This window comes from Triticum urartu, chromosome 4 (genome assembly GCF_003073215.2).
Source record: "Triticum urartu cultivar G1812 chromosome 4, Tu2.1, whole genome shotgun sequence".
NCBI lineage: Eukaryota > Viridiplantae > Streptophyta > Magnoliopsida > Poales > Poaceae > Triticum > Triticum urartu.
Window position 1 is genome coordinate 419206166 of NC_053025.1, and position 13678 is coordinate 419219843.

General features: G+C 53.6%; 2 protein-coding genes across 2 annotated transcripts; one reads left to right on the plus strand and one right to left on the minus strand.

The window, feature by feature from the left end:
- Positions 1-5235: 5235 nt before the first annotated feature.
- LOC125551842 lies at positions 5236-10522 on the plus strand. The gene is made up of 9 exons (XM_048715211.1): positions 5236-5623; positions 5945-6120; positions 6193-6297; positions 6409-6465; positions 6554-6634; positions 9666-9700; positions 9877-9966; positions 10065-10221; positions 10333-10522. The coding sequence occupies exons 1-9, from the start codon at positions 5497-5499 to the stop codon at positions 10447-10449; spliced, it is 945 nt and encodes a 314-aa protein (XP_048571168.1). The 5' UTR covers positions 5236-5496; the 3' UTR covers positions 10450-10522.
- A 278-nt stretch (positions 10523-10800) lies between these two features.
- Positions 10801-13276, minus strand: LOC125551843 (ABSCISIC ACID-INSENSITIVE 5-like protein 2). Its single transcript, XM_048715212.1, has 3 exons — positions 12416-13276; positions 12263-12334; positions 10801-11004 (listed from the first exon to the last, which is right to left on the minus strand). Exons 1-3 carry the CDS (start codon positions 12938-12940, stop codon positions 10924-10926), a joined length of 678 nt encoding a protein of 225 aa, XP_048571169.1. The 5' UTR covers positions 12941-13276; the 3' UTR covers positions 10801-10923.
- Positions 13277-13678: the final 402 nt, after the last annotated feature.

Consider the following 13678-nt stretch of genomic DNA (forward strand, 5'->3'; position numbering starts at 1 on the left):
GACACACGAGGCACTATCCATTACAGGCATGGACACCGCGCGAGAACGAGGGAAGACCACGTCTAGAACAGCACGCCCAGGAGAGGAAACAGACACACACGACACCCGCGGGCAGCACAAACGCTGTAGATATCCGCAAACGAAACCCTAGGACACCTTAGGGGGAAAGGAGGAGCGGTGCGACTCGCGCGGTACACCTGGGCACACAGAGAGCCCTTAAACATCGTCACTAGTCATCGCCGGGGCAGAGGGAATCATCGCCGCAGAACGCACGGCCGCCGCCTCTGCAGCGTTCAACGGCTTGAGAACCGCGTCCAACATCTTGCCTTGGGACACCTTGGACTTGAGGCGCGGCGAGCAGCCAGAGAGAGCATCACGAAGCGCACGAAGCCGCATCGCCTTCTCTTCCATGCCGATCCACTTGGACGGCTCGTCCCTGGCGATCCAGGCGCTCCTACGCCGCTCGGGGAGAGGCGCCACCACCGCCGGAGGCGGCTCCTCGATTTCGACCAGCGTGACGCTGGATCGACCGCCGGGCGATCCCGCGCTGGAAGAGCCCACCCCACCACTGTGGAGCGGCGAGGCACCCTCCTCCATGGGGGGAGCAGGTAGGCGCAAGGGCGGACTGCGGCTGAGAGGGGGGCACCCAAGAGTCGCAGCATGGAGGCCAGCTGGAACCCGGGGCCCCACGCGCCCCCATGCACGGCAGCGCCCCCGCCAGCACGGGATCCCATCGGCTGACCAAGGAGGACGGCCCGATTGTGGGCGAAAGGTGGCGGCGGCTCAGCGAAAAAGGGATGTAAGTCCCGTCGGCCGAGTAGGAGTTGTCCCGGCTCCAGGCACGGACGGGGCACACCGCGACAATGCGAGTCCCTCACCGTCCTCCAAGGGGCCAAACATCATAGGGGACCCGCCGGGGGTTTTGCAGCAGGACGACATCCCGCACCATGGCGAGCTCATGGCCGGAGAGCACCAGCGGGTCCACCTCGAGCACCTTGCCAAACCCGGAGAACACGGCAGGGATGCAGACGGGGGTGATGAACTTCGCAGGGAAACCGGTGGCGGCCAGCACAGCGCACACGTCGAGGCGGGGAGTGACACGGTCGTAGGCCTCCTCCGCGAAGAGGTCGATGCGGGCGCCCTCGTGCTGGAAAGGTTGATGCCGAAGAGCCTCTTCCCGATCCTCCCTGGTCGCGAAGCGGAGATACATGGCCCCGACCGACGACGGCACGACCTCCGGGAGGAGATGGCCGATGCTGTCGAGGACGGCAGCCTGCACAGCAAGCGTGTCGTTGTGGAAGGCGTTGGGGGGGACGATGACCACAACGGCAAGGCGCTGGGCCGCCGCGTAGTTGCCCTGCGGCATGAAAACCTTCAAGGCGTCCGGGCGTTCCAAGTCCGCAATGACGGGTGGGATGGAGTTTCCCGACGACACGGAGGAACCGGAGCGCAGAGAGACCCGGGACTCGAACGAGGAGGAACTGGAGCGCAGAGAGCGAAATGCGAGGAGCTCGGGAGGGATGACCCCAGCAGGCGTCGGAGCGGGCGCGTCAGGGGCCCCGCGCTCCTCCGGTCCCGCCGGCGGGGACGGCGGTGGCGACCGGACCACCCCCGTGATGGAGATGTCGCGAGGGAGGGGCGGCGTCAGAGAGGAAGCCGGCCCGCCGGATCCAGGCGTCGGGCCCCCGGCACTCGTCACCGCAGCGGGGGCCAAGCTCGACTCCCCCACCTCCAGCCTCCTTGGCTGGATGGACGCAGCACGGCTAGCGAAAGCCGAAGGGCGGGCCCGCAGGTAGGGAGTGGACTGGCGACAACCGGGGGGAGGGGAGGCTGTGGCGCGGCGCGGCTAGGGCAGGACGCGAGCGGGGGGAGGCGGCAGTGCTACGCTTGGGGGCCATGGCACAACGGGGAGAGGAAGCACGGTGGCCGGACACCCGGCACCGACGACACCGGACGGGGTCACGGCAATCCCTGATGAAGTGGCGGGTTGAAAGGCAGCGAAAGCAGCCGTTGAGGGAGAGCGGCGGCTGCGGGGGACGAGGCAGGTTGTGTTTACGGGGGCAGCCGGAGAGAGGAGAGCCTGCATGTAAGGGCTGGCCTCCCCAACCGCAGCAGTGATGGCGGTGGGTGGGATAGGTTCAGAAGGAGTAATGCGGGCGCCCGCTCCCGAGCGGGCGCAGCACTACTGCCCGCCCCCGCGGCGCACGCGGTGTCACCCACGTGAGCGACAGGACGGACGAGATCGTCCCTAGACAGAGGCGAGACAGTGACATCGGGGTCCGGACTCGACCAATCGCAGCTAGGGGGGAGAGGTCAGCGGCGTGGGCAGGGGAAGGAGCGGGGGCTCCTGCTGCGCTGCGGGGACAGGGCAACGAAGGGACAACGGTTTAAGCCGACTGCGACGGGGGGCGTTGGCCGCTTTTTACACCAGACTGATGCATAAGGCGCCGCGCGCGGGCCGCGCATTTACTGGACGACGCCACGTCAGCAACGACATCCTGGAGAGAGGCATGGAGGCAAAGGTTAATGGCGACGAGGAGCCCCGGCGAGACGGCGACCAGGAACTTCGCAACAGCGTCGCTAGCAATGCGGATCGAGAACACACGCGGCCGAACTTGCACCGCTTGCAGCCGCTCGGACGACGAACAGAAGAAGTAGGAAAGGAGGGAGGCAACTCCGTCGCAAGAGAAGCAGTCAGCGACGAACGGCACCACGACCCACACGGTGCCCGGCGCCGCCAAGGAGGGAAACTCCACGGCGTCGAAAGGGACCCCGGTGAGGAAGGAAGCGACGACGTGGGAGCGAAAGGCGATACCTGGACAGGGGACGAGGTCAACACAAGCGGGGCGGTGCTGCACGACGGGGCACCCAGCAGCAGCATTGGAGGCGGGGCAGGGGCCAAGGGACGGAGCCGGCGGCGGCGGTGGTGGTGGTGGTGGTGGTGGGAGGATGCTGGAGCAGCCGCGGGCGTCCGGCGGGTTGCGGGAGCCGCTCATGACTGATCGTCCAATTTCATTAATTAAGAAGAAGGTTCAGACAAAAGCCAAAATAAAAGACTACTCTCACGACATAATTGCACTCATGTGTTTGGCTCCCACCAACGCCCAAAGATGGGCCTCCTCTTTGATCTTGGCAGTGATAATGGTGGTCGGTGAAGCCGTGTTGCTAAAAACTCTCGTGTTTCGCTCCTTCTAAATTTCCCACATGACAAGTATCAGAACTGAGCCAATAGCTTTCTTGATATGCCCTCTCGTGTTGATCATCTTCGGCCACCAATTTTGAACCGTGTCTTCGTGGCGCCAAGTCAGCGGTGAGTGGTCATGAATGCCAAGCCAGGTGACCACCTCGGTCCAGACGCGGGGCAGTGAATCTACATTGGAAAAGAAGATGGGCGGCAGATTCTTGGACTTGTTTGCATAGGGGGCAAAGTCCGCAATTCGGTCAACTTCTATATTGTAGTGCCTTTGATGGATTTTAGAAGAAGAGAAGCAAGTCTGCGACACTGCCACAACGAAATTAATCACAATGGGCCAGTTTTAGTGCGTCTCCAACACGGTTCATCAAAACGTCGACGTGTCTACAGTAGAATGACGGTCGTCCAACCAGCCCTATACATCAAATGTCCGTTCCAGGTCCATTTACCTTCATTTGACATAGTTTAATAACAAGCAAATGTAGATCCCAACCAAAAAACCTCCAATCCCAAAAGCTGCAAGTTTGATTGTCCATGTAAAAAACCTCATTTTACGTCTCCCATATCGGTTGTCCATGCCAAGTTCTTCACTATACGGTTGGCTCCTCCAAATCGGTTGCCAAGCGCTTTAACATCTTAGCACGGTAGGATCTTCTGCATCTGTTGATTGTCTGACATCTGTGTGTGTTTTGTTGTGTGTCTGTCACCTCCGGCTTGGATTCGTCCACTTGGATCATGTTCATCCGTGCCTCCTCCTTATCGGCGCCCGGTTGAGACATTTCGATAGATAGAGACCGAGCACCGACTGGCATGGAAGCGGACATCCGTGGACGGACAAGCGCAGTCGACTGCGACTTCGTAAAGAGCTTCTCCGCATTGTTGAGGTCGACGATGCATGACACGTGATGGCTGGCGATGACGGTGGACGCGGACTACTACTGCCGATCGAGCTGCCGAGCAGCGTAGTAGTATGACGGATGCAAACCTGCCGGATAGGGTGATGGTGATTGCACGCCCTGCAACACCTGGTTCACATGCATAACCAAAGGAGGTACTGGGTGATTGACCATCGTCAAAGTCTCCTCCCTCTTCCTCTATCTGCGGCGGCGGGCGGTGCGTGTCGCTGTGTTGACCTTGCGGGCGACCACCACTAAGGGATCCTCCGCCTTCGGGAACATCTTCGTCAGCACCTGCTCCATCACGACGGTGGACGACGAAATGAGTGAGAACTATGGTGGACGGCGGCGGCAAACGTGGACGACTACTCCTACGTAGAATGAAATGCAAATGAGTGGTTGTCCACCTAGGGTGAGCCCCACAATGGAGATATTTTCCTCATTTTCTGAGAGCATTGTTGCATCCAAACATTAGCGACGCGTTTGGTTGGAGCTCAGGTAACGTATTCACTGTTGTAATGAGAATACACTGTATTAGATTAGGGGTAAGTGGATACATGATGTGTTTGATTCATGCTAGGGAATAGGATGCCGTGGAGTACCGTCGCCGGCCTTGTAGAAGATAACATAGGACTGGAGGCCGGACGGCTGCTGGGGATGGCTCGTGACGGAAAATGAGATCACCAGCCATTAACAACAACAGTACGGCTCACGACGGCGAAGAGAGATCGGCGGCGCTGCCTACTGCAGCGATGGCGAATGGAGATCGGCGGCACTCGGCGACGGAGGCGAATGGAGATCGGCGGCGCTCGGCGGCACTCGGCGACGGAGGTGAATTGAGACGGCGATGGTACTGCCCCGCTGCTGCTTCGTCCTCGTGGGGAAGAAATGGCCGCTGCTGCTTGGTCCTCGTGGTGAAGAAATCGATCAACACCAGCGGTGTTATTCGATATCATGCTGGATTGGGTGTTTTCGGTTTTGTGAAGGGCAGTTTGCGATTACACGGGACCTGAAACCGCTGCGGCCGAAATAAACGCATGTAATGTAATCGTTAGCCGGTGTTTTCGGGAGACAGCGAAAATTTCGCGAACCAAACGCGTTGTAGGATTGTGACGAAACAAGATGAGAGACAACGTCGGAGAAAGGTTTCACCGCCCGATCGTGGCCTTGGACGCTCCAGATCGCGCCTTCATCCTACTCTTATCCACCTGAAGCCCACTCCTCCATGGCTTCTCTTCTCCGAGCAGCGCCCTCCCTCCCTCTGTCCATCCCGACCGCTGCCTCCATCGAGGAGGTAGGAGTCTAGGAGATCAGCGAGCTGGTAGGCCGACAGCTTGCGGCGGGCCATCACAGAAGCTACGCCGTACGCGGCGGCGGCTAGCCCCAGCTTAATAGATTAGTTCTGCCATGGCGAGGCTTCCCGGTCTGCGTTGCTGTGACCTTGCCGCGCGCGGCTCCCTCCCTCCTCTCGGCCTTGCCTGCCGCCCTCGCAGGTCGCCCCGCGCCTCGGCTCTACGCTACTCGTCTCTCCAAGGTACACCGCCTAGCTTCACCAATGCTCAGAATTGCATGGCGCAGAAATTCGCTACCTCGGAAGTCGGATTAGAATTCTCTTCTTGCATTCGGTCGGGGTTACTTCTGGCGATGCTAAAATTGGGTCGGGATTACTTCGCCGGAGCATTCTGATTTTGAACACATTATTTTCTCCATGCATTGGTGTATTTAAATCCATATATGCTATAAAGAGAAGAATTATTCAAGGTTTCAAGCCATACAACAGAAGTGCTGAGCACCAAGATGGTTCGGCGTTTGTTCTTTCGTACTAATCCTGTGGCCTCATTGTTGGAACTGATAGCTGGTGACAGTCTCGGGAAGGATGTCTTGCGCATGTTCCTTGAGGATAGGCAGACGAATGGGGACCTGGTCTCCAAAGTCGCTGACATGGTTTTGAGGAGAAACGACACAGGTCTTGATGTGTTAGAGGCTACCACAGATCAAGAAAATGCTGCAGATGTTGGGCAACCTGAAGATGTAAGCTGTGCCAATCGTGTGTTATCTACGTCATCTATTGCAAGGCATAACTGACTGAACAATGGAATGCAGTTCAGGGATGATGTTATGAGTGAGGGAGTCGTGGGATTTGAGGCAATTGGAGATTTTGTGTCCGCTGAGGGCAGCCTTACTGCGAGAAGGAGGCTTTCTGCTCTGGTATGTCATGGCCGTGTTTCGGGACTATTACTGTTCATCATTACCTTGAATTTTGACTATGTTTTTGTAGAGATAATTGATAGATTGGCATGTTCTTGCAAATGATGACAGGCTGGGCAGAAAGAGAGTGATAAAAGGAAGGAATTCAACCTTCTGAGATATGAAGCAGTAATTTTAACCCCCAGTGTTTCATCTTCTGATGCATTCAGTAGAAAAAAAATCATATCCAGCTGCTCATGTTAGTCGTTTCCCACAGATTAAGGACGAACTGTTGCTCTTGACCATAGGAATTGGAGCCGCTTGCACTATATATTGTGTCCTAGTCTTCTCTGTGGAGGTATTTTCATCCTGAACTTTATAGCAAACCGGACACGCATTTTTGCACTAACCATGAATGATTGAATAGTTTTGTGTGACCATGTGCCACAATTAAGTGATACCCTGTTTAACTGGAATTTTACAAAATCAACCATTTGAAATTGGATCTCTGGTATACTAATTTTTTTTTGTTGGAGAGAGATAATCTCCAATCTTGAAGGGGAGCCTTGGCGCAGCAGTAAAATTGTGCCCTTGTGACCATGAGTTCACGGGTTGAGTCCTGTAAGCAGCCTCTTGCAGAAATGTATGGTAAGGCTGCGTACAAAAGACCTAAAGTGGTTGGACCCTTCCCGGACCCTGTGCAAGTGGGAGCTACGCGCACCAGGCTGCCCCCTTTTTTTAGGGAATCTCCAATCTACCAGCAGATAACAATGTTGTTTTAGGTCAGATTTGTGCACTATGTGAGCATCACACTGTTCGTGGCTCATATAATCTTGGAATCATTGCCTTGAGAACATTTTCGACTGGACCTCCCACTTCCCCCTATATGTCCGGGCGGATAGCCTGGACACGGCCCGGACAAAAAACAACCACCTGACCGGACCCCCCATACCTAGCCGAAATGTATGGGCTGTCTGGCATCCCTCAAACCTGTTACAGTATGGCATCCCTCAAACCTGTTACAGTATATGTGGATTGCACTGGCCCATTCCATCAGTTCGGACATTTGGTTGCGTTGGCTAGTGCATGAAGCTTAACGTGGTATCAGAGCTAAGGTCTTGAGTTCAAGTCCCGGCTTTCGCAATTTATCTAGAAAATTGCTGCCGCCCCCCTTTGTGTCCTTGTATAGGCCTCTTGAGTCATACGTAAGTTTCACGCGCCGTCGCTCTCTTCCGGTTGCACGTGTTGACTTGTCTTCCCTGTCACATGTAAGAGCGGGTGTTACAGTATATGTGGATTGCCAGCCTTTTCCATAAGTTCGGACTTTTGGTTGCGTTGGCTAGTGCATGAAGCTTAACATGGTATCAGAGCCTAAGGTCTTGAGTTCAAGTCTTGGCTTTCGCAATTTATCTAAAAATTGATGGTAGCTCCCCTTTGTGTCCACATATAGGCCTCTTGAGTCATATGTGAGTTTCGCGCGCCGTCGCTCTCTTCCGGTTGCACGTATTGACTTGTCTTCCCCGTCACACGCGAGAGGGGGTGTTACAGTATATGTGGATTGCACAAGCCCTTTCCATCAGTTCGGACTTTTGGTTGCGTTGGCTAGTGCATGAAGCTTAACATGGTATCAGAGCCTAAGGTCTTGAGTTCAAGACGCGACTGGCGCAATTAAATTGCAGCCCACTTTCGGTCCATGTTTAGGCCTGAGGGAGCCACACGGGAGGGGGAGTGTTGACGTACAATGTGTTGCCTAGTCTCTTCCATCAGATCGGTCTTTTGGTTGCATTGGCTAGAGCATTGCACTTCTACGTGGTATCAGAGGCCAAGGTCTTGAGTCATACGTGAGTTTCGCGCGCCGTCGCTCTCTTCCAGTTGCACGTGTTGACTTGTCTTCCCCGTCACACGTGAGAGGGGGTGTTATAGTATATGTGGATTGCACTAGCCCTTTCCACCAGTTCGGACTTTTGGTTGCGTTGGCTAGTGCATGAAGCTTAACAAAACCCAACCCATATGTGGGGCGAGTTTGGGGCCGCTCGAACACGACCCGGACAGAAAATGACCACCCAATCGGACCCCACATACCTAGCCCAAATGTCCGGGCTGTCTGGCATCCCTCAAACCCAACACGTATGTGGAGCGAATTTGGGGTCGCACGGACGCGTTCCCCACGTCAGACCGGCCCATCCCACAAAATCCCGTTACTATCCTCACGTGGACCAAGCCCTAGCCATTTGTCTCAGTCCACTGCAGTCCGCTTTGCTCCGCCTTCCACCCCTTCCTCTCCGGTTATCTCCAGCATGACTAGCAGCGGATCTGAATCCGGTCGGCTCGGATGCATCGATCGGGAGCTCGCCGCCTGTTCGCACGAGGAGGTGATAGCCGTCTGACTCGTGTTCCACCGATCCCCGAAGGATACCCGAGCTTTGTCTCGGAGCCGCCCGCAGCGTATCCACCAGTTCGGCGCCTTTACCTCCACTGCGGCTGTGGTCCAGTGTTGGCACCGCGTCGAGTGGTAGCTCACGGCACGTGTCCGCTCCATCACCGCATCAGGCATGCGCCGGGTGAAGGTCCCGGCACGCCTGCGAGAGCGGCACCGCAGCAGACCGTTGTTGGGTCGTTGTCCTTGCGACATCAGCCTTGGAGTCTGAGGCCAATGGCAGCAATGCGCAAGGCCATGAATGCACCGGATGCGGTGGCACGTCCGCCATAGAGGGACGATGTGCTCGCCGTCAGAGGGAGAAGGAACGCCGTGATGTCAGAGGCAGTTTGATGGTATGATGAACTCCCCTGCGCTATGTCCAGACTATGTATGAACTATGTGCTTTGGACTGGAAGTGCGCTATGTCCGGACTATGTATGAACTATGTGCCTTGGAATGAAAGTACGTGTGTTTATCTACATTGGATACTTGTCTATGAATTTGGTGGTTTGGATATGAGGGGGACGGTTGCGGACGCGGAAAATGAGCGGCGGTCCAGAGCTGTCTGCGGATGTGTTTGCGAATTAGCAATTCCGGTTGGAGATGCCCGGGCGACATAGAAAAATGTGCATTGGTATTTGGACATGAACATTGGACATTGTGAATGGTCTTGGCGTTTAATGGCCATCTACCTGACAAGCTAATAAGCTCTGTTTGGACAAAATGTTTACATATTTTCTTGAAGAATTATTTTTTTTATTTTTTTTATTTTGAAAAGGGGGACTCCCCGGCCTCTGCATCAGAGTGATGCATACGGCCATTCTTGAAGAATTTATGATCATTAATTTCTATATAGTCCGGTAAGCTCATGAATGGCAAATGTTTTAACTCTACCTGAATATTGGATTGATCGGCAACTAAATTTCGTTGAATGGTGTCTGACTGAATCTTTGATGTTCTTATTGAACAGGCTGGTATCAGTTATGCTTTTGGAGTTGCTTTCAGGTTAGTTAAATAGGATTTCTTTACAACTCAAGAATCGAAAGTTCATGATGATTTTTTTTATAGAGTGCTGCCATGAATCCTGTCTAAAGATACTGAAATATACGAGAAAGTTTTAACTTGTGTTTCATTCTCAAGGATGTGATATAAATCTAACCACTCGCATTTATATTGAGCAGCTGGTTGTATCTTCAACTTCTGTATCGACACGCAGATAACCTGTCAAAGGAAGATGTTCCTGAAGTTTTTCTAAAGAAGAAAGTGAAGAAGTAGGTTTGGAAATGTCTCTGTGATCTCTACTCAGTCTCCTATCCCTCACGTTCTGATTGTTTGATCTATTATTGTTCTGTATACATGGAAATGCTAGAATCGGCATTCGAAGCGAGGATTTGAAGGATACAATAGAGAAGACATTGGGTGGCTCTCTATTTGTTCTTTCATCCCCAAGGCTTATAATTCCTGCAGTGATTTTTGGGTTGTCAACTTTTTCTAGTCATTTTCAAAATAGCATTTTTAACTTTGAGGTAAAGTACAGCTCTTTTTCATTATAGATCTCATTCAATTGGTGGTGCCAATCTTAGATTTATGTTGACCTTATGAATATGTAATACAATATCTCATTTCTCTGTTTGCAGCTTGTTCCAGGGATGATGGGGTTCTTTGCGTACAAGGCCGCAGCTTTGGTACAAGTCTACAGAGATAACGATGATCTTAGATTGATACTCCCCGAGGACGATCCTGACTACAGCTAAAAAGTTTTGAGGATGAGAGTTTTTTCACCTAGTTTTCCTTTATAAAGCAAAGGCCACATTGATGTATAGTTTATGTTATAGTTTGAAATAAATCCCGCTGATCTTTTGTGTGCATGATAAAAAATAATGCAATGACAGAAGGGATGGTAAAGAGCTGGAAAGACTGGAATATGACCGCTAGGCTAGCAATTCTGTTTCCAGATACAACACTACACAGCTTAACTGGGATACTCTTGCAATCACAGGCTGCAGAAAGCAATGCACCAGCTGGGAAAAAAAAGCGCAGGATCGGAGTACAATGCGGTGTGCAGCAACCAGCAATTGCGCATTGCCATACGCCACAGCAAGTCGGAGATCGCAGAGGAGTATTCTTACTAGTACTACTAGCTAAATGTTTTTCGGAGTAAGTCAGTTACAAATTGGGCAACCTTAGTGCCGGGCAGTACAACACTAGTACTATTAACATGATGATGATCAGAAGCTGGCCGAGTTCCTCCGCCGGAGCTGGTTCTTCGGCTCCTGCTGCGGCACACAGTGCACCACCGGTTCGAATGCCTGCATCACACAGCAATTGGATCCGTCAGGTCTGCAAAACTGAAGATACATTTTGCCGCGCACACGGATTTGGGCTCACAATTTTCTAGGCAGTGGGGGTCAGGGTTTCGTACGCACGAAAAAATGCAGACAAGGACACAAATCTCACCTTTCGGAGAGGTTGTCACTGGCAGGCTTATACATGCTGTCTTCAGATTTCATGACATGTGCATGGAAAGGAGCACGAGACTAGTACTAGAGAAAATCACAGAAAACGAAAAATGCGCGGTGCGAGGTAGATGTGCAAAATTTTCTAGTACTACTACTACTACTACATGGATACCAGTAAATTTTGCACATCAAAGCTGAAAGAGATGGGCAACGATACTGGAGGAGTATTTATTTATCAGCATTGAGCTGGGGAGGAGCTATTATCTTACTAGTAATAAGTACGGTGATGCTGACTGCATGGTAGAGTAGTGAATTGGTGATGAAGGAAGTGAGGTGGCAGACAACGAGATAAATAAAACCTTCCCAAAGCCCTAATTTTAGTTCCATCCAGTAGGTTAAAAAATAAATAACCGTCTTGTTATCCTATACTAGTTGTGAACTAGTGTCCAGTCAGCAGGGAATAGGCATTGACTATTCCTCTGATGGGAGGTGAGATAGATGGAAATGATTGATCCTCGACCGTGTTATCCGTTAAAAAAATGCAGCATGTTGGCTCATTATTTATCCACGATTGTACCTTCCTTAGGAAAAAAAAACACCACAAGTTGCAAAAAGTAGCTTTGGTAGGGTGAAAAATATTGACATAAGGTAACGAGATAAGCTTTTGTGCAAGATGAAGCGGTGAGAAGGCGTCCATTTGATTGGGCAGAACTTTATGGTCCATCCATCATCATCTGACATCCTCTGGTAACCACTACAGAGCGAAGGCAACGACGCACAGACAGCGAAAGAAAGAAAGAAAGAAACACAGGCCGGGCTCATCAGCAATAGCAGACCACGCTATACATGCATCAGCACAAAATGAACAGTTTGGCGCCCACTGATTGACCACCCCGACGTTGATTGCCAATGGATAGCGGTTTGTTTTCGTCTCAGCAGATTTGTCCTATGTTAGCCACTAGTATTAGGGAATTATGTTACTACTAAAGGCGTTTAGTAGGCGGCATAAAAATCGACAAGAAGTGGTAATAATATTGTTGATGAAGTTCATCTCTTGACCGAGCCTGCCTAGCAACCTGAGATTTACTTAGTTGGGAAGGAGTATTACCTTGTAACTCCTGAGCTGCTCGTTCTCCTCTTCCAGTCGGGAGATCTTGTTCTCGAGCTCGTTCGTGTACGCCTGCCCAAATCGGAGTGGGTGAGCTTGTGAGCGTGCAACAAATGCAAGAGAGATTTGGGGTCTCGAACGGGAGGGACCCACCTGCTTCCTCGCGCGCGACCTCGCCGCCGACTCCCGGTTCTTGATCATCCGCTTCTTTCGCCGCTCCACCGTCTTCTCCCCGGGGCCGCCCACGGCGGCACGCTTCTGCCCGGACATGGTGGCCCCGTCGTGGTCGTGGTACAGCGCGTCCAGCACCGGCCCGGCGCCCACCCCCAGCGGCCGCGGGAGGGGACGGGCGACGTTGTTGCGGCGCTGCTGCCCCGGCACCGGGACCGGGGCCGGGGGATTGTACTGCTCGGCCCAGTGGGCGCCCCCCGCGTCGCCGCCGGGCCTGGACAGGAAGTCCTCCAGCGTCATCTGGGCCCACGGTCGGCTGGTGCCGCCGTCGGCGCCGTGGATGTCCCGCCACACCTCGTCAGCCGTCCTCCTGGCCGAGCCGGCCGTGCGGAGGAGGTCGTCGAGGTTGACGCCGTGCAGCTGGCCCTCGACGTCGCTCAGCGTGAGGCTGCAGAGCGAGCCCTGGCGCGAGATGGCCCCACCGGACGGCATTGCCTGAGTTCCCATTCACTCACCCACTCACTCCTCACTCACCAGTAGAGTACTCACTGGCCGCGCGGGAGGAACACCTGCAAGAAACGTGAGCGTGCACTTGCATGGCAGCACGGAGAGACGCCGCTCCACCACTTGTCTCCTTTCCCTTCCCTTGGAGGCGAGGCTGGCTGGACAGCTGAAGAAGAAGAAGAAGGAGCAGAGGAGGCAAGGATTTACGATTCCTCAAAGGGAGTGGTGGGCTTGGGCCGATGGGGGCAGACAGGCGATGCCTCAAGATGGGGAGAATCCAAAAAGGGAGGAGCGAGAGGGGGGAGGGGAAAAGAGCTCCTGGCTTTTTAGCGAGGCCAGCCAAGGTTGCTGGCTTTGCTTTCAATTCCATCGCCTTTTCGCCCGGTGGAATTTTTATTTTATTTGTGGTGGGCGGGCGCTGCAGTCTCTGCAGGCTGCCTGGCTAGCGAGCAGGTATCGAGTAGTGACAGCGGGTCAGCGAGTGCCACAGAGGCCGGGCCCGCTCAACAGTCCGTTCCATTCAGACGTGCTGTGCAGAATTTGCTGGAATTTCGACCTAGCGAATAGTAAACGATGCCGTATCTCCTCAAAGCAAGGCAAATCATTCCGAGCGGGAGCCGAAAGTAGGCAAAGATTCAGGGGCGAATCGTGGCGTGAATATACCACTTGTGTGAACCACAACGGCCACATTGGTTTGACCTCTAGGCTCTAGCTGTAGGAAGGAGAAGCCTAGGACGCGAG